Genomic DNA, 23,791 nt, shown 5'->3' with positions numbered 1-23,791 from the left:
CAGACTGACCAGATGACATCATCAGCGGGATATTAACAGCTCCACTAACGACTGATCACTCTGATCAGCTGATGATTAATCCGCTCCACACCTGCAGCTCTGATCACATCAGATTCTCTCAAATACTCCCGTCACCACTGCATAATCAATAACATTAATTACTGTGAGCTTGACATTATGTATATTTATTAACAAATGTGTAAACACAGTCACTATGTTATGACTGTGAATTAAGCAATAGTCTGACCAACTAGCAGTTACTTCATGGACTCAAATTAGACGCATCTACTTTATCTGACTAACAAAGTTATGACTAGTTCATGAAAAAATTAGATGACCAACTTCTAAGACTAGTCGAAGTAGTTTATGCCACCGGCCCACTGGTTTCACATTTATGTGCACTTCAAAAACAAGCGACCACACAAATCTAACACACACACACACACACACACAGAGCCGCCCAGAGGAGACGAGAGACGAGAGACGAGGAGCTGCTCCTTCAGGACATGAAGCTCACTGGATCTGACTGAACATCTCAAAATTAATAACATAATAATATTACTGTAATATTAAAAAAAATATATTGTGGATGGAAAACAGTATTTAATGTGTTTACTTTTGTAATTTGTATGACAAATTGTATGTCAAATTTCATAATTACTAATATTAAAAATCATGATATCCTGACCTCAGTGCTCACAAACACAACAAGAACAGTGAGTGTGTGTGAGTGTGTGTCTCAGTATTACATCACAGTTGGCAACACTTTCCAGTTGGGAGGAAAATGAAAATATCCACACAATGTCAGACTCTGGTTGTCATAGCAACATCAAGGAGGCACCAAGATGGAAACTACAGCTGTGTCCGAAAGCCTAGTCAACTGACTTGCTGCCTCGCTGCCTTATTAGGCAGTGACTTCGAAGGCTGCGAAGGCGACTCAAGAAACAGTTTCGGACAGACTTCAGAGGCAGCGTAACGTGCAGTCGTTGCTAGGTTACCTAACGGTTAAGTTGTACAGTTTGTAGAAAACCCATCTTAAACAGTTATGTATAAATGATTTAATAATACATAAAGAGCTCGATGTCATTGTCACTGAAGGTCTGTGCGTCAGAAAAGAAAAATGGCATTTTTTGCTTAAAAAATAAAAGCACTGTTGCAAGTATTGCAGAACAGGTCATTGTTATTAGTGCCTGTTTTGTTATTATTGGTAGTATATTGTAAATATTATTCTTATTTACTACTCATTTGAACCCTTTTAACATTTTTGTAAAATACTATTACTATTCATAAAGTATATCACGGTCAAGATCTCATCTATTATATAAAGTAACAAGTTTAATTTCACCAGAATATCTTTATGTAGCCTATATGACGCACACGCACAGGATTGTGGGAAATCGAAGGCAGCGAAGGATACATCTATGTTGCCTTCAAAATTCGATCAAAAGAAGAGACCTCCGGAGACAGGAAGTGAAGCAGAATTTGGATTTGGCATTTTAGACGCAGCCTACATGAGCTGCTGTGTGTGTGTGTGTGTGTGTGTGTGTGTGTGTGAGTGTGTGAAGGACTGATGCAGTCAAAGACTTTGATTTAATCAGACAGATGTCTAAATAAGTTTCTGCAGCACCACTATTTCATCTGTCATTGGTTGTGTAATTTAGTGTGTTTCACACATTCTCTCTGTCCCTGTACAACGCAATGACATCACATTATACTTGTGTGTGTGTGTGTGTGTGGTCAGACCGCGGCAGTGACACACCAAATGGACCTTTATCTCACTTCCTATATCCGGTAAGCGAAGCAGTGTATCCCCACTTCCGGTCCCATCGCAACACAATGAAAACTAATGGGAGAATCCTCTCTTTCCTTTCTTTGGCCGGTGTTACTGCAGTGTTTGGCTGTTTTTATTCTAAACAATGACACACTGCCTCAGTTTTCACGATTTCCTGACACAACACGGATGAGATGAGTGGGATGAATTAAGGTTCTTCTAAAATATTACGCGGGATTATGTTCGCGTGGAGTGTGCATTTCGAAACCGAGGATGTTTAGGCCTACATCTCATATCACCTGCTGAAATGTTCCTATTAATATATTTCTCTTTCAAATCTGCATTCTGAATAATAAATTAATTTAACCTGCTTCAGTCAATTTCGTCTTCTTATTAACAATGTCTTTATCATCATATTTTATACCTGTTCACATTAAAATACATTTTAAATAAACACCCTTACTAAATTAACCATGGATTTAGTATAGTAGATGTAGTAACCATGTTATATTTTTTTTTTTTTCCGCGGACTCAATTCCATTTGTATTGCCATAGTTTATTACACATACCATGGTTAATTTTCGTAAGGGTGGTATTAAAATAGATGAATGAATGAATGAATGTGCGGGCGTTGCCTTAAAGAAATAACAATGTTGAACTTTTTAGCTAATTAATCCTAGACAGTATAACGCGTTGACAGCGTGATTTGAGTGTTATTTAAGAATTTTGGCATAAACGTGAATTACATACAGTGAAATGACTGTGAATGAAGAATGACAGAATAAAGACTAAAATTTAAAAACAAATAAATAAACATGTTGATTCAGATCTTATTCATCAGGTCTCACACACACCGCAGCACTGACGCAGTGTGGTGAAATCACGCATGTTTATGAGCAATGGGTTTCTCAGATCGGTACGTTGGATAAAACTACAAGTTCCGTTGCGTTTGGAAAATTATGTGCACAGTAATCATCAGAATATTTCTTCGTCTGTCTCTGAAAATGTATGGATTTTCAACCTGCAGATCCTCATTTTCACAGGCTTTTATTCAACTGGTGATTACAGCATATTGAAAAATACACATAACCGGAAGAATCGATACACTGCTTCGACAAGCGCTTCCGGTGTTCAATTTCGCTGCGATAAAGGTCCATTATCACTGTTTGCATCATTCTTGCATAATTAGTATCCATAGATGATCTCATTCAGATCAAACACATGCCACACTGTTGGACTGCTGAGTCACTCCACATACAAGCGTCTGCTAAAAGGTTTAAAAGCTCATTAAAAATGCTCTAAAATGATCTTCTTTAATTTCTTTAAAATGAGCATTTGTTTCTGGCTACTTTGTATAGGTTTCTATGTAATTAGATAGAGATTGGGCTGAGGCTGGAATTTAGCGAGTTTGAAGTAAAAGTATTTGATGGACATATAACATGTGTCCTGAGCATTCACTCACTATCATTATCTCATTTTTGACCGAGATGGCTTTTACCTGGTTTTGCATCTGAACTCTTTATAAATATACACACACACACACACATATACATATACATGTGTATGCGTATACATTATATATATATATATATATATATATATATATATATATATATATATATATATATATATATATATATATATATATATATATATATATATATATATATTATACTTTTAATCTAAAATGCTCATGATGAAAAACAATTCCATGTTATCAGTCCACTATCCATGAATCTGTGTTTCTCATATTTCATGGGGGCACATAGCAACTGTTGCTAAGGCGCTCTGAGTGTGTGAGCTGATTGGCTGGAGGAGGTCTCCATGCTCTTACATAAGAGACATGATGGGAGAGAGTCGTGCGACACATCCTTCAGCTTCACACACACACATCGGACTCATGAGAGCTGAATGTCTGATCTGATGACCTTCCAAACAAACACAAACTGACTCTCACTCACTGAATCACATACGTGTGTGTGATGAGTGTACTAGAGTCATGTAAGTGGTTGCTGGGTGGTTTCTATGGTCTGGTGTGGGTCTGTGAGATCTTACGAGATACGGCTGAAGTCTGTGGGAGTTTATCATCACTAAACCGTAACAAAATTTTGCTAAACATCTTCAACATTCAACATAAACACTATCAACTAACACCAGTTAAACAGACAAGCTGCAGAAGACGTGATTTTGTAAAATTAATGATTCACATCAAATATGCATAATAGCCTGAAAATAAAAAGATCCAAATAATGTTTTCAAGAGCCATTTATGACCAGATGCTTTTGAGTGTCAGATCGAATATCTGATGAGAACAGAGCCGTTTTCAACAAATACATCACGTCACATCACATCACACAGCAGAACAGGAACATCAGGAGCTCCACCGTGAAACCGGACAGACGTGCAGCTCTGATGCGTTTCCTCTGACAAAGTCTGGTCCGACAGACTAATGAGCTCTAACAAGAACACTAGACGTGTGACACAGACAGTCTCTTTCATTTTAATGCTCCCTCACTTTACATACAGTCTAAGACTAACGCAGAGGTTAAAAATAATCACACAGTAAATACTGGTGCAGTGCAGTAATGCAGCTGATACTGACTCAACATGAGCAACCAGATGAACAAAAAGTCTCATGAAGAAACACATGCAGCTCAGTTTCAAAACAAAAAAATAAGATGTTATATTTTGCATTAAAAATGAAGCCCGTTTACATTTACATCTATGAATTTAGCAGACACAATGCCAGATTTATTAGACAACTAGAAGAAGAGGAGGAATGCAAAGAAAAAGACATTTGGTTAGAGGACCATAACAATTGTTTGCATTGTGATGTTATTTTTAATTTGAACACATATTTCCCTGACCTTTTCTCACATAGGCTTCATTTTCTGTTTTTATAAGGAGAAATATGATCACAACATGTTCTTGACAGAGAGATTCATCCCATCTGTTATCTTAGCTCAAAAGGACAAGAATAGAGAAAAACTGATGAGACAAATACACACACACCAGTTCTGGGCAGCAGAATCAGAGCACATCGGGTGACGTCTGTGTTCACATGACTATGAGCAGATTCCAGCAGTCAGAGCTGCAGTAAAGCATGCGACAGAGCACAGCTGTGAGTGGAGATTCACTGACACCTACAGGACAAACACGGCACTGCAGCTCCTTCACACACACCTGCCTCCTCATGAGAGTCACTCATCATCTCAAACACCACGAGTCTGTACGCGGGACAATAATCAGACCAGACCTCACTGAGATCTCTAAGATAAACACCTGAACAGCTGACATGAGTTTGAACACTCACTGCAAATCCAGGCATCATCTTTACCCTCCTAAGATCATCACAGTGGCTAATAACAGCTAATAATGTGATAATGTGATTCATGAGAAGAAAACTACAAAACAAGCAGAAATACAGTCACTAGACTGAGATATCAAAGCAGCGCTGCAGTCTTAACATTTCACAACTTCATTCCATAATGCTGGAAACAGTTTTACTTCTGTAACGTGATTTCAGAGTGAAGCACTGAGGCATTGTGGGATTGTAAGCACTGCTGCTCTTCTATAAGATTAATAAACGTAAATGAAAAAGACTCAACTAAACCGAATACTCAACAGATGTTTTAAGACCATGAACATCATTTAAGAAACTAAAGAGATTTGTTCAGACACACTGCATCAGAAAAACAGACACTGATGTTGATCAGGAATCGTGCGGGTCACATGACAGCTAAAGTTCAGAACGATGCTGATCGCTGCACTGATTACACGCACAGCGATGGACGCGTACATCAATGATTCAAACACACACGGGTCACGTGACGACACTGGGGTTTTTCCACTGGACTGTCAGCTCAACACGGCCGTAGTGCACAGCGGACACAGATCACACTCAGTGTGCATCAATATGGAGCACTCAGACAACAAACACTGCGTTACACTACTATCACACAGCCCCACTACATCACAAGCTTAATTCAGTGAGTGCCATAAAGTGGTCTTTTTGTGTTATTTTTATTCCAGTACTGTGTTTTCACGTTTGTCAGAGTCAAGAAAGATGTCAGAGTGATTGATCTTGAAACTGTCATTTTAAAGAATTTGCTTTAACGTCACACGTTTCCTCCAGGAGCATCAGTGACTGTTCATTTGTGATTGTGTGTTTATTACATGTGGACAGTTTAATTGCATGAAATGATTAAAATTCAATGACAATACCAATCTGATTCATCAGGACTAAAGAGGAGAAACACACTGACAAAAACGGAGCCTGAACAACACATTAAATATACAAAACATCAAACAGATGACCGAAATGAGAAAAGATGCCATGTGATTTATATTTAAAGCATTAGTTCACTTCCAGAACAAAAATTTACAGACAATGTACTCACCCCATTGTCATCCATGATGTTCATGTCTTTCTTTCTTTAGTCGTAAAGAAATTATGTTTTCATTTCAGGAATGTTCTCCATATAGTGGACTTCTATGGTGCCTGCGAGTTTGAACTTCCAAAATGCAGCTTAAATGACCGTATTTCCTCATCTGGGATCATTTAGAGCCCTTTGAAGCTGCATTTTGGAAGTTCAAACTCGCAGGCACCATAGAAGTCCACTATATGGAGAACATTCCTGAAATGTTTTTCTTAAAAAACATAATTTTTTTACGACTGAAGAAAGACGACGAGAATATCTTGGATGACAAGGCTGTGAGTACATTATCCGTACATTTTTGTTCTGGAAGTGAACTTCTTTAATGTTCCTGTTAAACAGCTGAGAAACACATCTCTATCAGAAAAACAGACAAATAAATCAAGTCATGATGTACTTGATGACTTTAACCCTGTGGATGGTAAATGGGCCGCATCACGCAGGTCAGCAGCGGTGGGTGATTCAGCGTTTCAGCAGTGAGAGCTGATAAAGACGACGGTTACTGGGAGCACAAATCAATTCACAATCACTGCAATCATGAAGATCTGATGCGGGAGCACATCAGCAGCATCAGATCACTGCATTAAAGCCCTGCAGGATGCGACGAGCGTAACGACGCTCACCCGCAGCATCACAACACGCTCACAAGAGCCACACTCGCATCTTCTGCTGAGTCACTGCAGATGCGTCACTATGGCAACCAGACGGGCCGCTCACACGGTCCACACGTCAGACACGCGCTCGCCGCAGATCGCAGGCCATCGACACGTTAGCGCTACCGACCGCACGCTACTGTCAGCCTTCAGCGGCCCGAAGGGCGGCCCGATCGCCGGGAAAAGTTAAGGCAGAGATGGAGAAACTGGGCGAATCCAGAGGAAAGACAGACGAGTTCTCTGGAGACGAGCAGATATATTTAGAGGCACTAGACTGACCCGACATTGACCACAAACAGAACAGCCTGAAGAGGAGAACAGAGCGCCTCATTCAAGGACAAACTCTTCATCAAACCACTGCACTCACATGCAGCTGCAGGGAGAATCACACACACAAACGCACAAGAAACATCCAGGTCATGAAAATTATTACTGAAATGTGTTAAATGTTGATGACAAAATACAGAACTCTTAATGGTCCCAAAACATACTGTCACTTTGCCCGATTTTGAGTTGAAACATGACCTGGACTTCATGAGACTGAGCCTTCAATAAGGTCATATACATAAAAACAAAATGGAAATATATATGTGTATGTAATATATATATGTGTGTATATGTGTGTGTGTGCGTGTTATGTATTTATTTCTTTATTTACTTATTTTTCAATTAATGTTTTGTCTGTTTGTAGCAATAGCCAAAAATACATTGTATGGGTGAAAATGATTGATTTTTCTTTTATGTCAAAAATCATTGGGATATTATTCATGTTCCATGAAGATATTTTGTGAATTTCCTTCCGTAAAAATATTAAAACTTTTTGATTAGTAATATACATTTTGACAACTTTAAAGGTGATTCTCTCAATATTTTGACTTTTTTTGCACCCTCAGATTCCAGATGTTCAAATATTGTCCTATCCTAACAAACCATGCATCAATGGAAGCATGCAGCTTATTTATTCAGCTTATTTATTTATATATATATATATATATATATTTTTTTTTTTTTAAATAAGTCTAAAAAAAAGTTTAAAATAAAAGCACCAGGTGTTTGCTCTTACCTGTCTTCATCTACACCAGCTGAGACAGCAAAAGCACTGGCACCTCCATCCTGTCCGAGAGCGGCCACAGCATCAGACGCAGTCGGTCCTGCGAGGCCCGCCATGCCTCCTGCGGCCAGCCGTGGCAGCGACAGCAGCGGGTGGTGCTGCAGCAGGAGTCGCTGAGCATCCTCCAGCTGCGAGGCCGTCACATACGTGGGGCCCGCCGCGGGGAGCGGGGCCCTCAGCGCTTGGCCCGGGAGCAGCGGCTGCAGGTTACTCAGAGCGGCAGACGGAGGCATGCCGGAGGTGCCGGACGTAGCCAGCTGGGCTCCAGTTTGGTCTGGGTTGATCCCCATCTGCGGGGTGGGAACCTGGGGCCTCGGAGACACAGGCCCCGGAGGAAGCCCCGGTATCCCGACAGCTCTGGGCGACACTGCATTCGGAATTGGAGGAATCTGAAGAGGTTGAGCTGTGGGAGGAAGCACGCTCTGGCTGATGGACACCGGAGGTTTAGCAGGGTAGCTGCTCTGGGCCTCTACACTGTAGGTTCGAACCAGAGCGGATGAACCCTCCACACCCAACAGGACCGAGGGAGCGACGGTGGCTTGAGGAACCAGGTGAGCGCCTGGGTCTTGAGCGTGCAAACCGTGGACGTCTCCTCCGCCGCTCAAGGTGCTTCCAGAGGAGCTGCCGCTCGTGGACTCGTGTTCAGACTGAATGACGCTTTCCACCGCTCTGTGAGCGATGGGCGCGGCGTCTCCGGGTGGGGCGTCTTTTTCGTAATACTCCGTACAAGTCCAGCGACCCTTGCGAAACGGCTCCGAGTTGGAATCCAGCTTCACCACCCTGAAGCGAGAGGCGGTGGTCGCGGCGCTCGGCTGAGTTTGGGCGGTCGGATTTGCGGGCGCAGCCGTCGTAGTTCCAGCGGGGACGGGAGCACCGGCGGCGTCTGTCGCGACAGGAACCGGCGCGGCGGCGTGACTCGAGGCAGATCCGCCGGGCTCCGCGACCGCGGCTTGGACGGAACGCCCGCTTGGGGCCGGAGCCTGTTGGACGGCGGGGACGGTCGCCAGAGCCGCGGGTCGTCCGGTCTTGTGATGATGGTGATGGTGAGCGTGATGATGGACGCCGTTGACCATGTACCCCTGGTGCATCACCGGCTCGTTGGGCGACGTGACTCCGGGCGTCTCGCCTCCGTGCAAACTATTGAGCGTCTCCTCGGACGAGCTCCTCTCGGGGACGCCCGTGTCCGTGGCTCGGGAAACGGACACGTCGAGGATGTCGGACGAGGACAGGTCCTCGGTGTGCGACTCGTCCATGTCGTCGTAGCTCTCGGTGTCGTCGGCGATGCTGTTGTTGGCGCTGGCGGACACCTGCGCGGGCAGGACGCTGGTGATCTGGAAGCCGCTCTTCTTCTTGACCTGCGTCCCGACGCTCTGGATGCCGAGGCTGTGGGGCGGGTGATGCGGCCCGGGGGACGACGAGCCGGCCGGCGGCGGATGCGCCATCAGGGTGGACGTCTGGTGGTCGTCGGACTGGACGGCGGCGGCGGCGCCGCTGCCCCTGCGTCCGGCGAACGCCGACGGGTGGGACATCCTCCTGCTGCCGGGCGACTCGCCGGTGGAGTCTGAGTGATGCATCTGCTGGATTCGCTCTTGCTGGGATGTAAATAGGGTAAACGGTGTACTGAACCCAACGAACACGTTACAGTCCGTGCAGTGACGTCGTTAGGAAAGCGTTTATAGTCCCCATTTAAAGAGCAAGCAAGAGTTTGACAGCTCCTCCAGCAGATCGCAGCGCTGCTTATGATCAATGAGTGTTTATAATAAATAATGCAGGCTAACGTCAGCTAGCTCCTGGTTAGCACATTAAACGCGCCTGCTGGTTAACTGACAGCTAACTCAATCCATCAGCAGCATATGTCCTGACAGAAATACGCGAATGTGTCAGTGACACGCGTCAGTTACGGCTCAATGCCGGCTGATAAATGAACATAAACAGACGGTCGACATCACCTCAGCGCCGCAGACGCTCCTCCGGACTCATGATTTGATCGAATACGCACTCAGACGCTCCGACTCGCCGGTTTAAATCCGTTTTACGCCGCTTTCTGTTCTCAGGCCTGCGTGAGGATGGTGAAATGGCTTCATTCGCAGGTTTGCTGTCTCATCCTGTCTCTGTCTCATCACTGCTGAACGCCGTTAGCACGCTAACCGACGAGCTAGCAGCTGTGGTGACGCCAGCGGGGGGCGGAGCCGCGGCGCGCAGGACACGCCCATCGCGAGGCGCTTCAGCGCTGATCCGGGATCAGATGTCTCGCGGTTCCCGCGATTGAGCTGCGGCGAGAGCGGCTGATCTCAGAACGGCTGGAGGAGAGAGACTGCTTACAGACGACTGGACGGATGCTGATACATTGTGGACAGACATTCATTAGTTTTCACGACGTTAAATTATATATTTTAAATAAATAAATAAAAAATACGTAATTTTTTATTTTTTATTTATTGTTTTTACATGGACTAACTGACCTTTTAGTACATTTTGCAGTGAAAATAATTGTTTTTAATTACATTGAAATAATACTGCAGTACAGCATCTGGAACACTACACATTACATTCTAAAATGATATATACTCACAAATTTTTAAAGCTTCTTATTTTTTGGTTATTTGGTTAGGACAAAGGTTAATAAACTTTGTAAAATCTGCAGTGTAATTAGACTCTGATTCTGATTCTTATTTCACTGGAAAATGTACATTTTTTAAGCATTTTATCATTTCTTTTACAAGGACTAATTTACTTTTTGTAAATAAATCTCTTAAACGGACATACTGTGCATAAAGAGATGTGGTAAATTGACGCTCTAATACACTATTTATATACCTACACATAGTTAAATATGTTTCCTCAGTAAAATAAATATTCAAAGAAATACATGTGTATTTATTTATTGTTTCGTGGGTAAGACTTCACAATGAGGTTCCATCAGTTAATGCATTAACCAGTATTAACTAACAACATTTGTTAAAGCATTCATTATTCTTTGTTGATGTTAGTTTATTTAAATGCACAACTGTTCATAATAAGTTAATGTTGTTCAGGTCCATTAAATATTATTAACACATGCAACTTTTTAGTTGTATTAGTTGTTCTTGTATTTGTAAATGTTCCAGTGAACACTAACTGATTAATACATGATGTAGAAGTATTTTTCATTGTTAGTTCATGCTAAGTAACGTTAAAAAACAAAACATTATTAAAAGAAGTAACCATTTAGTTCAGGGGAGCCCAAACTGGGTCCTGCGGAGTTCAGCTCCAACTTGCCTCGACACACCTGCCGAGAAGTTTCTAGTATGCCTATAAGAGCTCGATCAGCAGGTTCAGGTGTGTCTCACTGGGGTTGGAGCTCAACTCTGCAAGACACCGGCCCTCCAGGACAGAATTCAGGCACCCCTGATTTAGATGTAAAAAAAAAAAAAAAAAAAAACAGAAACAAAATACGCAAAACTACAAATAGTAAAACAGCGAACCCAGCAAAGGCAATTTCACAGTTCATATCATTTTTTTTTATTTCAGTTTCATAATAAAAAGGCACTTGAATTGGCTGCAGCGTCACAGCGGATATCTGACACACATGATCTGATGTGCTGCGATGAGGAGCCGATGAAGGTCTAATCCTCGCTGTCGGGCAGGACCGTGCATGTTACGAGTTTGTTACAGGATGAACCTGCAAAACATCTCAACCTTAAATAAATGCCAAACAGACTTCAGCATCTCCACCCTTGATGGATGTGACACATGAGCAGCTGCAGGTGAAGACGGAGCTCATAATCAATCACACTTCTTTATTAACCGCACGCAGCTGCATCTGAGAGAATTACAGTCACAGCATGTGCTCAAAACACAGATCGAAATAATTCATATCCATTCATTTGGTATGAGTCTCTTCTTTTGAAAGACTAAACATATGAGAAGTAAACAAAAACAAAATTTGAAAAAACTAATAAACTTTGTATTGTCTTTGTTTTCACTGGATTTAATTTCTAGTCACTATGAATCACTGGATGTTCTCAGATGTTCTTCTCCTGAGCTCAACCACTGTGAATCATCCGATCCGTGGCTTCCACCATCAGCCGTGCGTTTATGACGTGCTGTGATGAGTTCGGTCCTTCATCTCCTGATGTTCAGATGAGCGCAGTGATTCGTCTGATCTGATTCACCCGCATCCACACGTCACACATCAGGAGGCCGTTTCTTCAGACTCATCACACACTAACTGCTGAGCAAACAGCTGCTGGAACACACCGCTCCGCTCCGGACTCTTGTTCACAGGCACGTTTTCACCAGCGCTCCTGTCACTGATGGTCTCGGAATGATCGTCTTGTGATTGGCTGATCAGGTCGTCTGTCTGAGGATCTGAGCGCTGTCCTTCGTCTCTACTGACGTCCTCATTTGATGCTCGCTCATCGTTCGTGTTCACAGACACACTGATCTCATTTGAGTCTTTACCAGCCACGCCGAAGAACCCGCTGCGGACGATGTAACGGACACACTGGAGAACGACGTTCCTCTCATGACGGATATCAGGAGCCAGTAACTGCACAACAAACACACACACTCAATAACAGCATTCAGATGAATAACACTGTAATATTGTGAAATATTATTTTAATTTAAAACAGCTGTTTTGTATGTGAATATCTGTTCAAATATAATTGATTTCTATGATGCGCAGCTGAATTTTCAGCATCATTACTCCAGTCTTCAGTGTCACATGATCCTTCAGAAATCATTCTAATATGCTGATTTGCTGCTCAACAAACATTTATGATTATTAGCAATGCTGAAAACAGTTGTGCTGCCCAATATTTTAGTGTAAACCATCATGCATTTCATTTTTCAGGATTCAGAGATGAATAGAAAGTTCAAAAGAACAGCATTTATTTGAAATTGAAATCTTCTGTAACATTAAAAATGTGACAGCACAACAATTGTTTTTTTAAATAGAGATTTAGAAATCATCTCATATCTGAATAAATAAGCTTTCCACTGATGTATGGTTTGTTAGGTTAGAACAATATTTGGCTGAGAAACAACCATTTGGAATCTGAAGGTACAAAAAAAAATCCAAATATTGAGAAAATCACCTTTAAAGTTGTCCAAATGAAGTTCTAAGCAATGCATATTACTAATCAAAAATGAAGTTTTGATATATTTACCATAGGAAATTTACAAAATATCTTCATGGAACATGATCTTTAATTAATATCCTAATAATTTTTGGCATAAAAGAAAAATCATTTTGACCCATACAATGTATTGTTGGCTGTTGCTACAAATATACCCGTGATACTTGTGGTTCAGGGTCAGAAATGACTTTACTGGCACTTTTAATCAACTTAATGCATTTTTGATGAATGAAAGTACTAATTCACATATACGTTGTGTACACAGTGATTGTGACTCAGGTGTGTGTTTTAACTCACCATCTCTAGTAGTGTTGCTCGATGTCTCTGTGATTCAGCAGGGTTACAGGATTTACCGCCTCGCCCTCCTCTCGCCCCGCGACCACGTCCTCGACCGCGTCCTCTGCCTCTGCCAACCGGGGCATGATGGGATTGCTGTGGTGTATTTGTGTGTTTCTCCTCATGCAGCGCTGGGATCCTCTGGACAGGAAGTGGATGAGCAGTCAGGAGCGTCTTATTCTCCTCTAGAGCCTGACTGACCCTCAGCACCGGAGCGTCTGTGAACAAAATAAAATACACAAACTTTCAATTTGATGTTTGAAAAAATTCTAATATTTTCCTTGCACAAAAACATGATATATCACATGATGACGTATTGCAGTACAAAATACGTTCGTAGATATTTAATGTACATGTTATTTATTTGAACCTGACAACTAGAGTAGTGCTGACACTGAGCCGTGAACATCAAACTCATACCGTCCGCGTCTCCTTCGCTCTCACTGGAGGTCATGTCCCCCCCGTAGCTGGACATCAGTGACCCGAGGGCAGAGGTCACGCTCTTGGGGGCGACAGTGAGACCAGTCTGAGTCTGCTGAACAGACTCGTCCTTATCAGACTCTGAAAGAAGACAAACAAAGTCTGTTTGACTGAATGAAAGACGCTTCTCCATCACATCACCATCAGCAGTGAGACGAGACTGACCGGGGTCACTGCAGGCGAGAGCAGCGAGAGGGTCTCTGTCCTGATGAGGCCGCTTCAGATCGACCCTCTGCTCCGTCTCAGAACTCGTTCGATGGGGTCCTTTACACCTCCAGCGCTCGGACCCACGTCCCCTACCGCGGCCCCTGATGCGACTGGACACACATCAAGTTTAAACTCACTCCATATGCAGTAATCAAAATGCACGGGAAAGAAATACCTCAACTGAAACGGAATATGTGCTGAAAATGTTCTCACCCTCAGGCCATTCAAGATTAGGATGAGTTTGTTTGTTCATCAAATTTGTAGAAATGGGTCATTCCATCACTGTCTCACCAATGGATCTTCTGCAGTGAATGGGTGCCGTCAGAATGAGTCTCCAAACAGCTGATAACAACATCACAATAATCCACAAGCAATCCACACCACTCCAGTCCATCAGTTCACATCTTGACAAGACTAAAGTGTTAAAGTTTTCAACTGTTTTGTCTTGTAAACGGTGCTTGATCTGTGCAGATTTCGCTCTTGATTCAGACCGGACCACTTTTTCACTGGAGGAAGTGTTATTCTGGATTATGGACTTGTATTTTAGTTAAAAATGTTGATTTGTTTCAGCTTTTGTCTTGTCAAGATGTGAACTGATGGACTGGAGTGGTGTGGATTACTTGTGGATTATTGTGATGTTGTTATCAGCTGTTTGGACTCTCATTCTGACGGCACCCATTCACATCCATTGGTGAGACAGTGATGGAATGTACAAATCTGATGAACAAGCAAACCTAATCTTGAATGGCCCGAGGGTGAGAACATGTTCATGTTTGGTTAATAATATGAAGGTGTGAGTGTTTATCAGTATGCACCCAAACTGAGGCGTCTCCAGCACGTCTCCTCGCTGCTCCTTCATCTCCATCAGCTTCAGCTTCTTCTCTATGTTTTTCAGTGTCGGGTAGTTTCTGCAAATATTGAAGGAATTTAATCATTTGCAACATTAACACTTATTTTCGTTTACTTCTGTACTATAGAAATAAATCTAACTTGACTTATTTCCCATTAAAATGTATTTTTGTTCACTTGAGTCTTTTTCCTAATTATTCACTAAACCGTTAGCACAACTGAAGAAGAATAAATGTCCGTCGTACTTGCGTCTCTCTTCTCTCCATCTGGCGACGTCCTCTGCAGTGTCCAGTTTGATCCTCTTGGCTCCTGGAGCGTGATTCTGCAGGAGAACATCAGCGTCACACACTCAGCTTTACACATTTAGTTCACATTCAAACCAGCGATAACTGCACTGGTCATATGGCAGATCACAACATTCTGGTTGTTATACACAGGCTGCAATTTTGTCGTCTGTCGCTTTAAATGCTCACACTCTTTAAAGTCAGATGGATTCTGATTGGCTGTCAATGCGGTTATTGTTTTTAAAAACACTTTAAAAGTGATTCCAGTGATATCAGTATTCAACATGAGCTTCTGAACAGGACACTCACGTTTTTCCAGTGGATCTTCACCAGTTTCTCGTTTGCCGTGAAGCGACAGTCTTCCACAGAGCACTGCAGACACACAGAATGAGACGAACAGACACACGTTTAGATCAGAGCACTAATGTGACAGACCGCCGTGTGATCACATGACTGAGCCGAGCGTTGATTACGGCGACTCACCTTCACGTGTTGTGAGATGTGCTCATCATATTTGTCTTGAGTTCTGAAGCCTCTGTCACACGTGTCACAGAAATGACTGAACTCGGGCTCTTTCTGCTGCTTCTGCTCAAACACACACACGTGAATCCTCAAATCACACCACACATGACTGCAGATTAACACTCAAACAGGAATAAAACAGGGTCTGGATTTACCCTTCGACCCCAGTGATGCTGTGCTGGACCCCGCCAGCCATGATGATGAGGATAAGGATGATGAAGATGACCTGATAAAAATGACATGAGGTCAGACCGAGAAATCACTATAGAACTCACTGTTTCAGACTAACAACTACATCAACAGTGAATTAAAAACCTGTGCATACTAACTAAACAGTTAACCAGTTATACAATACTAACTGAACAGTTAACCGGTTATATGACACTAACTGAATAGTTATCTGGTTACATGATACTAACTGAACAGTTATCCAGTTATACGATACTAACTAAACAGATAACCAAGTACATGATACTAACTAACTGAACAGTTAACCGGTTATATGATACTAACTGAACAGTTATCCAGTTATACGATACTAACTAAACAGTTAACCAGGTACATGATACTAACTAACTGAACAGTTAACCGGTTATATGATACTAACTGAACAGTTAACTGGTTACATGATACTAACTGAACAGTTATCCAGTTATACGATACTAACTAAACAGATAACCAAGTACATGATACTAACTAACTGAACAGTTAACCGGTTATATAATACTAACTGAACAGTTAACTGGTTACATGATACTAACTAACTGAACAGTTAACCGGTTATATGATACTAACTGAACAGTTATCCAGTTATACGATACTAACTAAACAGTTAACCAGGTACATGATACTAACTAACTGAACAGTTAACTGGTTATATGATACTAACTGAACAGATAACCAAGTACATGATACTAACTAACTGAACAGTTAACCGGTTATATGATACTAACTGAACAGTTATCCAGTTATACAATACTAACTAAACAGTTAACCAGGTACATGATACTAACTAACTGAACAGTTAACCGGTTATATGATACTAACTGAACAGTTAACTGGTTACATGATACTAACTGAACAGTTAACCGGTTATATGATACTAACTGAACAGTTATCCAGTTATACAATGCTAACTACACAGTTAACCAGGTACATGATACTAACTAACTGAACAGTTAACCAGTTATATGATACTAACTGAACAGTTAACCAGGTACATGATACTAACTAACTGAACAGTTAACCGGTTATATGATACTAACTGAACAGTTAACTGGTTACATGATACTAACTAACCGAACACTTAACCGGTTATATGATACTAACTGAACAGTTAGCTGGTTACGTGATACTAACTGAACTCTTAACCAGGTATATGATACAAACATACAGTTAACCAGGTATATGACACTAACTAAACAGCTTATTAGGTACATGACAGTAACTGAACAGTTAACCGGTCAGCGAGCTCGTGTACCTGCGTAGGGCTGCGGCTGATAGTGGCTCGTCCAGGGTCCGGTCTGTGCCGGTTGAGTCCAGCTCCAGTCTCTGGACGCCTCGAACTTGCGGCTGTCGTGCGGTGTGGAGCCGCTCCAGTGAAGCGCCGCTGGAGGATCCGCCGCTGCTGCGCTGAAGTTCGGCGGCGGGTACCGCTCGTGTTCCCCCATCATGACCGACACAGCGCTGCTCGCGTTTAAAACCGGTTCCGATCAGCGCTCTTACAGTCACATAAACACAAACATGTGCTGCAGAAACATGCTGCGTTACACACGTGCGTGCGCGTTCACTTCTACGTCACTTCCGAGCTGCGTGCGTGCTGACGCTACATGACGCTGTACGTCACTCCCCGCATCGACGATCAAAACGTCCAAAAACTGTTGTTTTAAAATCACTGAGATGCTACTAGAGTTTGTATTAATATTTTGAATTAGATTTAATTTTTATAATCTTAGCCTTTAATGTTAATTTAAGTGACAGTTTTAGTAAAGTTGTTTTATGTTTTGTCTTTTTTAGTAGTTGTTAAAAAACACACACACGAAAAGTTGCAGAAACACCAGTTACATTTTAACTTTATATTAATGTTATATTCCAAAGATCTAAAGTCTTATGCAGAACATTAACAAAATTTGATCACGTTTGTAAACTTTTATTAAAACATAAAAATGGTCATACATGTAATCATACAAATAAAGATTATTCAAGTTTTCATAATCAGGTGAAGCACAAATAATGAAAACGTTTGAGACAAACTGTTTCTATTATAAACAAGCTCTGAAATATTTCAGCATCTTTTGGTCCTCTGTAATTCTGTGGCATTTTCATGATGATGTTTAGACTCTAGATTCTCTAAAAATCCTTCATCACATCGACATCACTAGTCTTCGCCGACTGGCACTTTATTCAAGAGCTGCTGGAAAATCTTGCATAGATAATGTATAAATCAGTTAATAAATGAATAAACGTCATTATCTGACGTGATAAGGCACTGCGTGTGACGTCTGATCACGCCGGCGATTCGTCTCGATTCTCACTGATTAACGGCCAGTAGTCTGGATTCTCTTCATACCACTGTACTGAAAACAACACACACACACGTCATACTCTTCCTCCTCCTCCTCATCATCATCATCATCAGACACAGAATCATCTGAATCTCTTACTGGTGCGTCTGATTCCCTCCTTCCAGGTTACTTTCTGTCTCCAGCCGAGTGTGTGCAGTTTGTCTGATATCATGGGATAGCGGAGCTCCGTCACCGGACTGAAGATCAACGCATGCGTTAATACGACACATTCATTATTATTCATCTCAAACATATGACAGACACAATCATCACACACCGATCTTCAACAAACTCCATCCAGTCATCCAGCGCTTCCTCTGAGACGTTCTCGACTTTCTGTCAACAGGAAACAGTTGATGATGGATTAGTATGATCATGAACAGCTAAACTAACAGTGAGCCGCTCATGTGACTCCTACCATCTTCACTAGTTCTCTGGCGAGCTGAACGATGGGAATCTCAAAGCTGCTCCCGATGTTGTAAATCTCTCCCAGAATGCCCTTCTCCAACAGCGTCAGGAAGGCGTCCGTGACGTCGCTGACGTACAGGAAGTGTCTGGACTGCAGGCCTGAACCCTGGATAGTGCTGCACGACAGCAGACACACACACACACTATAGAGCAGATGAACACAGACGTGAACATGCGCTCCGATCAGTCAGAAACACTCACCACTTCTGATCCCGCTGGATGAGCGACAGGAATCTGGGAATGACCTAAACAAACACAAGCACACGCTGATGAAGCGCTGAGGTCATGTGACAGTCAAACACACGTGTAGAGCTGCTGATCACACACACCTTCTCGTGATGCTGCCGTGGTCCATAAACGTTACTGCTCCTCGTGATCAGAACAGGAAACTACAACAGACAGAAAATACAGTACAATCACATCACAATCTGGATCATTTACCAACATCACTGTGATATAAAAAGTAGTGCTGTCAAGCTATTAATAACAATCAACTGCATCCAAAATAAAAGTTTTTGTTTGCGTAATATATGTGTGTGTACTGTGAATATTTATTATGTATCTATATAGTAAATACATACACATACTGTATATTTTGAAAATACATGTGTATATTTATTTTCATATAATTTATATTATATATAAATGTATTTAATATATAAACAACTTTTTTCTTAAATGTATACTAGCATGTGTGTGTATATATATACATAATTATACACAGTACATGCACATATATTACGTAAACAAAAACTGGACGTCATTAATCGGTTAAAAAAAAAATAGCGAAACAGCATTCCGTTTTAAAGTGTTTAAAACTTCTCTCTTATCTCACAATTTTGATTTAGATTTTTTTTTTTCACAATTCAGATTTTTTGTAAGATATAAACTCAGAAAAGCAAGATATAAACTTTAATGTAAGAACTGTGAGATAAAATGTTGCAATTACCTTTTTTATTTTTTAATTCTTGCCAAAAAAAAATCATAAATTCAGATAAAAAGGTAAAATGTATGAAATATAAACAGATTTAAAATGCATTTTTTTGTACCACATTAAAGTTTAATGAGAATTAGCATTAAAAATAATAATAGGGATTACTAAAAATTCGGAAGACATCACAGGTCTAATCTCACGACCGATACCTTGTGCTTCTTCCAGTACGACATCACAATGTTTTCTGCTGCAGCTTTTGAAGCCGAGTACGGATTGGTGGGTCTTTTTGGACTCAGTTCATCAAACGGCTGTAAAAACAAGATCCAGATCACTGACGTCAATATACAGCCGTACTAAACTGGTCAACAGGAGACGGCTGGTTAGTCGTTCTCATGATACGAGGGCGCGATGTGCACTTGCTTTTGCAAATCATTTGCTCTGAACCAGTGATTCAGAACACGTAAACAAACCAAGTAAAACATTTTCAATAAAAAGTTCAATAAAACATTGCAATTGGTTTGTAAAAGGCGTTTTCATGCAGGTTTTGTTGCATTCACACTGTTCTGACCGGAAAGCGTCACCAGCATCAGTTTGTGCGATTCGAAATTTTGGTCCAGCTGATTCAAAGCCTAGCGCAGTGAATCCGTGTAGCCTGACGTCACCTGCTCCAGACTGTCTCCGTACACCTCATCAGTGCTGACGTAGATGAACCGCTGCACTCGCGCCTCAAACGCCGCTCTGATCAACACGCCGGTGCCGTCCGCATTCACACGCATGAAGCGTGACGGACACAGGAACGAGTTCTCTACAAATCAGGATAAAAACACATGAATGAGACGCGTCGTCCTCTAGAGAAACACGAAGCAGGTTTACTGTGTTGATGATGAACTGACAGCGTTCACTCACCCACATGAGTTTCAGCAGCGCAGTGAAACACTACATCAATCTTCTCCGTTGCAAAGAGATGCTTAATGAAAAATGGATCACAAACATCGCCCTGCGAAGAGAAAACAGCTCATCAGCTGCGGATCAGCTGGACGTAACAAGTAATAACTAGGTTAGTTGTCTGTACCGGGATGAAGGTGTAGGTGCTGCTGCCTTCCACAGACCGCAGGTTCTTCAGACTGGAGCAGTACTGCAGCTGAAACACACCGACAGTAAAATCAGACGCTTCACGTGGGGAAAAAGCTGATTCAATGCTGTTCAGAGACTCACATTATCAACGTTGATGATTCTCCAGTGTGGGAATCTCACGGCCAGAGCACTGATCAAATGAGATCCGCTGAGAACAACAAACAGAACCTCATTATACGTCACACACAAACATGGATTTGGACACTTATAACTGTATGAACATGGTTTATCAGATCAGTCGCTGCAGGACGGTTTCTCTCACCACTGCTGAAGTCTGAAATCTCAGTGTGTTTGAATCAGCAGGTGTTTTTTCAGCTGGGTTCAAAATTACTCACATAATCTCTGAGCAGCTGCTTCTTCTGAATAAATAATTCTATATAGTATGAATGTAATCCAGATGTACCATATCAACCACTGGAAGTAGTAAGATTTTTATTGTTGTTTAAAGAAGTCTCTTCTTCTCACCAAGCCTGCTTTTTTCCAAAGTACAGCAAAAACAGTACAATTCTGAAATATTTTTACTATTTAAAATAACTGCTTTCTATTTGAATATATTTTAAAATATAATTTATTCCTGTGATTTCAAAGTTGAATTTTTAGCTTCATTACTCTCAGTCACATGATCCTTTAGAAATCATTCTAATATTCTCAAAAAACATTTATTATTATTATTATTATTATTACAGCGGAGTAGAATTTTTCCATGTTACTTTCATGAATAGAAAGTTCAGAAGAACAGCATTTATCTGAAATAGAAATCTTTTGTAACATTATAAATGTCCTTATCATCACTTTTGATCAATTTAAAGAATCCTTGCTAAATAAGATTATTCATTTCTATCATTTTTCCCCCCAAAAAAGTTACACTGACTCTGAACCTTTGAATGGTATAGTGAATAATGTTACAAAAACGTTTTATTTTATATAAATGCTGATCTTTGGACCTTTCTATTCAAAGAATCCTGAAAAATACTCAACTATTTTAAAAATTGATAAAAAATATAAGAAGAAATATTTCTTGAACAGCAAATCCATATATTAGAATAATCTACGAAGGATCGTGTGACACTAATGATGCTGAAAATTCAGCTTTGATCACAGGAATAAATTACATTTTAAAATATATTCAAATAGAAACCAGTTATTTAAAGGGGTCATCGGATGCTAAGTTCACTTTTTCATGTTGTTTGAACATTAATGTGTGTTGTCAGTGTATGTACAAATCTACCCTATAATGATAAAAATCCATGCAGTGGTTTTTAATTAATCTGTAAAAATAATATCCCCTTTTTCAAATCAAGCCGTTCTCAGATGTCTGTCGGTGTGCCGTTACATTCACAGAGGCCGCTCCCACAATAGTTGATTGACATGAGCGTCTTACCTCAGATCAGCTGTAACAGTCCAGTAACTTTCCTTGTTTTGATGCCGGAGCAGGGATGTAATTTAGACAAGAATATCTCCGATTGAGCAATTGAGGTGTTGTGTTGCTGGATGTAATAATGAACATAGTGGTTGTCATTTACTCCCGACATCTGAGCCGCTGAAGATGCAGTGGATTACGTTTGTTTGTGAAGGGAATGCGCCTCCCGATCTACATATATCCGTCTGTGTTCACGCAAATCATTCGTGATCCAGCTTCACTTACAGCAGAAGTGAGTATAAGGGTTTTTTAAGAATCTTTGCTATCGCCTTTCCTTATAACGTGGTAGTTTGGAAGTTTAGCGGCTAAACACGGCTAATGTAAACAAGATCGTCATTCCACAGAGAGAAGAGAGGGGCGGGGCGAGCAGAGCTCATTTGCATTTAAAGGAACAACCCCTTAGAATGAGATGATTTTTGCTGAGCTCATTTTGACAAGGTAAAATGGGTGTTGTTTTACAAAACCATTGGGAATTTTTAATTAAAGTATATTAGAGACTTTTCAGTAAGACCCTAAAGAATCATATCAACCTGTGGAAAATGGGCATCCGATGACCCCTTTAAGAATAGTGAAATATTGTACTGTTAATGCTGTAAATGGTGAGCAGAAGACACCTCTTTTCACAAATCTTACTGTTCAAAACATTTGGACTGGAAGTATACTACTCCGTTCACATGTTTCTATGTTCTCCTACTATATTTTGGTTAAGTATGTCAAGTGTGTCAACGTCATCCAGTGGGTCTGTCTCAATCAAAGACTACAGAGGACCCTTAAACAGCCTTAAAGAGACTTCGGTCCCAACACTCACACTAGTGCTCTTGACCTCTTGAATAAGTGAAAATACACTAGTAATTGAATCTGTAAAGTCAACGGTGTCATTATTGAGTTCAGTTGTAGTGTCATTGCTCAGCTCGGTCCAGTGCTGGAGTGTGTGTATTGGGACAAACCCAAACTGTCTTCGGTTCAACACTACACTACTGATTCAGCATCTCAAGACTCCTGTGTCAACTGCTTTGATTGTAAATCGTGTTTGTCTGATAGATGACACGTGATCTGATGTTGTGTTGTCTGATGCAGAGATTCGGTGATGTGAAGGGTTCACACGTGTTTTTAGAGAGAAACGAATCTCACATGAATCCCGCTCCTCCGGTCACCAACACACTGCAGCTCATCTTCACCCGTCAGTCCGTCAGCAGCTGTTCACACTGGAGATCAGAGCGATCTGGAGCACAAACCACTTTCCGTTAGTCATGAATGAACGTTAATGAAACACTCTATTCGGTGACGGTTTAAATGCAGTCGATCGCTTCGGAACGCGTTACTCACGCTATTAAAATAACCTCCATCGTTGCACCAGACCGCGGATCAATACTTTCACTTCAAGAAGTAATTACATGATCTCAGGACGCTTCGTAAACACTCCTCACGACAGTTCGAGCAGCGGTTTGCGGCAGCGCTGACACGTATGAGCAGAGCTGCCAGCGACTCTGTCCCCGCCT

General features: G+C 41.3%; 3 protein-coding genes across 3 annotated transcripts; all 3 read right to left on the bottom strand.

Annotated features, from left to right (window-relative positions):
• Nucleotides 1-2,388: 2,388 nt before the first annotated feature.
• On the bottom strand, nt 2,389-10,156 carry LOC127167144 (TSC22 domain family protein 1). Its single transcript, XM_051112990.1, has 4 exons — nt 7,924-10,156; nt 4,955-5,040; nt 4,121-4,239; nt 2,389-3,281 (listed from the first exon to the last, which is right to left on the bottom strand). Exons 1-4 carry the CDS (start codon nt 9,543-9,545, stop codon nt 3,171-3,173), a joined length of 1,938 nt encoding a protein of 645 aa, XP_050968947.1. The 5' UTR covers nt 9,546-10,156; the 3' UTR covers nt 2,389-3,170.
• A 1,573-nt stretch (nt 10,157-11,729) lies between these two features.
• nufip1 (nuclear FMR1 interacting protein 1) lies at nt 11,730-17,611 on the bottom strand. The gene is made up of 10 exons (XM_051113531.1): nt 17,253-17,611; nt 15,928-15,998; nt 15,734-15,835; nt 15,560-15,622; nt 15,212-15,288; nt 14,933-15,025; nt 14,076-14,227; nt 13,851-13,991; nt 13,392-13,648; nt 11,730-12,502 (listed from the first exon to the last, which is right to left on the bottom strand). The coding sequence occupies exons 1-10, from the start codon at nt 17,443-17,445 to the stop codon at nt 12,146-12,148; spliced, it is 1,506 nt and encodes a 501-aa protein (XP_050969488.1). The 5' UTR covers nt 17,446-17,611; the 3' UTR covers nt 11,730-12,145.
• A 300-nt stretch (nt 17,612-17,911) lies between these two features.
• LOC127166749 (dTDP-D-glucose 4,6-dehydratase-like) lies at nt 17,912-23,775 on the bottom strand. The gene is made up of 13 exons (XM_051112274.1): nt 23,619-23,775; nt 23,424-23,514; nt 20,954-21,020; nt 20,811-20,879; nt 20,645-20,735; nt 20,401-20,543; nt 19,948-20,046; nt 19,134-19,193; nt 19,006-19,049; nt 18,755-18,920; nt 18,614-18,672; nt 18,436-18,533; nt 17,912-18,348 (listed from the first exon to the last, which is right to left on the bottom strand). Exons 2-13 carry the CDS (start codon nt 23,462-23,464, stop codon nt 18,278-18,280), a joined length of 1,008 nt encoding a protein of 335 aa, XP_050968231.1. The 5' UTR covers nt 23,465-23,514; nt 23,619-23,775; the 3' UTR covers nt 17,912-18,277.
• Between the last annotated feature and the right edge of the window lie 16 nt (nt 23,776-23,791).

Source organism: Labeo rohita, chromosome 6 (assembly GCF_022985175.1).
Source record: "Labeo rohita strain BAU-BD-2019 chromosome 6, IGBB_LRoh.1.0, whole genome shotgun sequence".
Lineage (NCBI taxonomy): Eukaryota > Metazoa > Chordata > Actinopteri > Cypriniformes > Cyprinidae > Labeo > Labeo rohita.
Note: the sequence above shows the minus strand (reverse complement) of the source record. Positions and strands in the feature narration are given on the sequence as shown.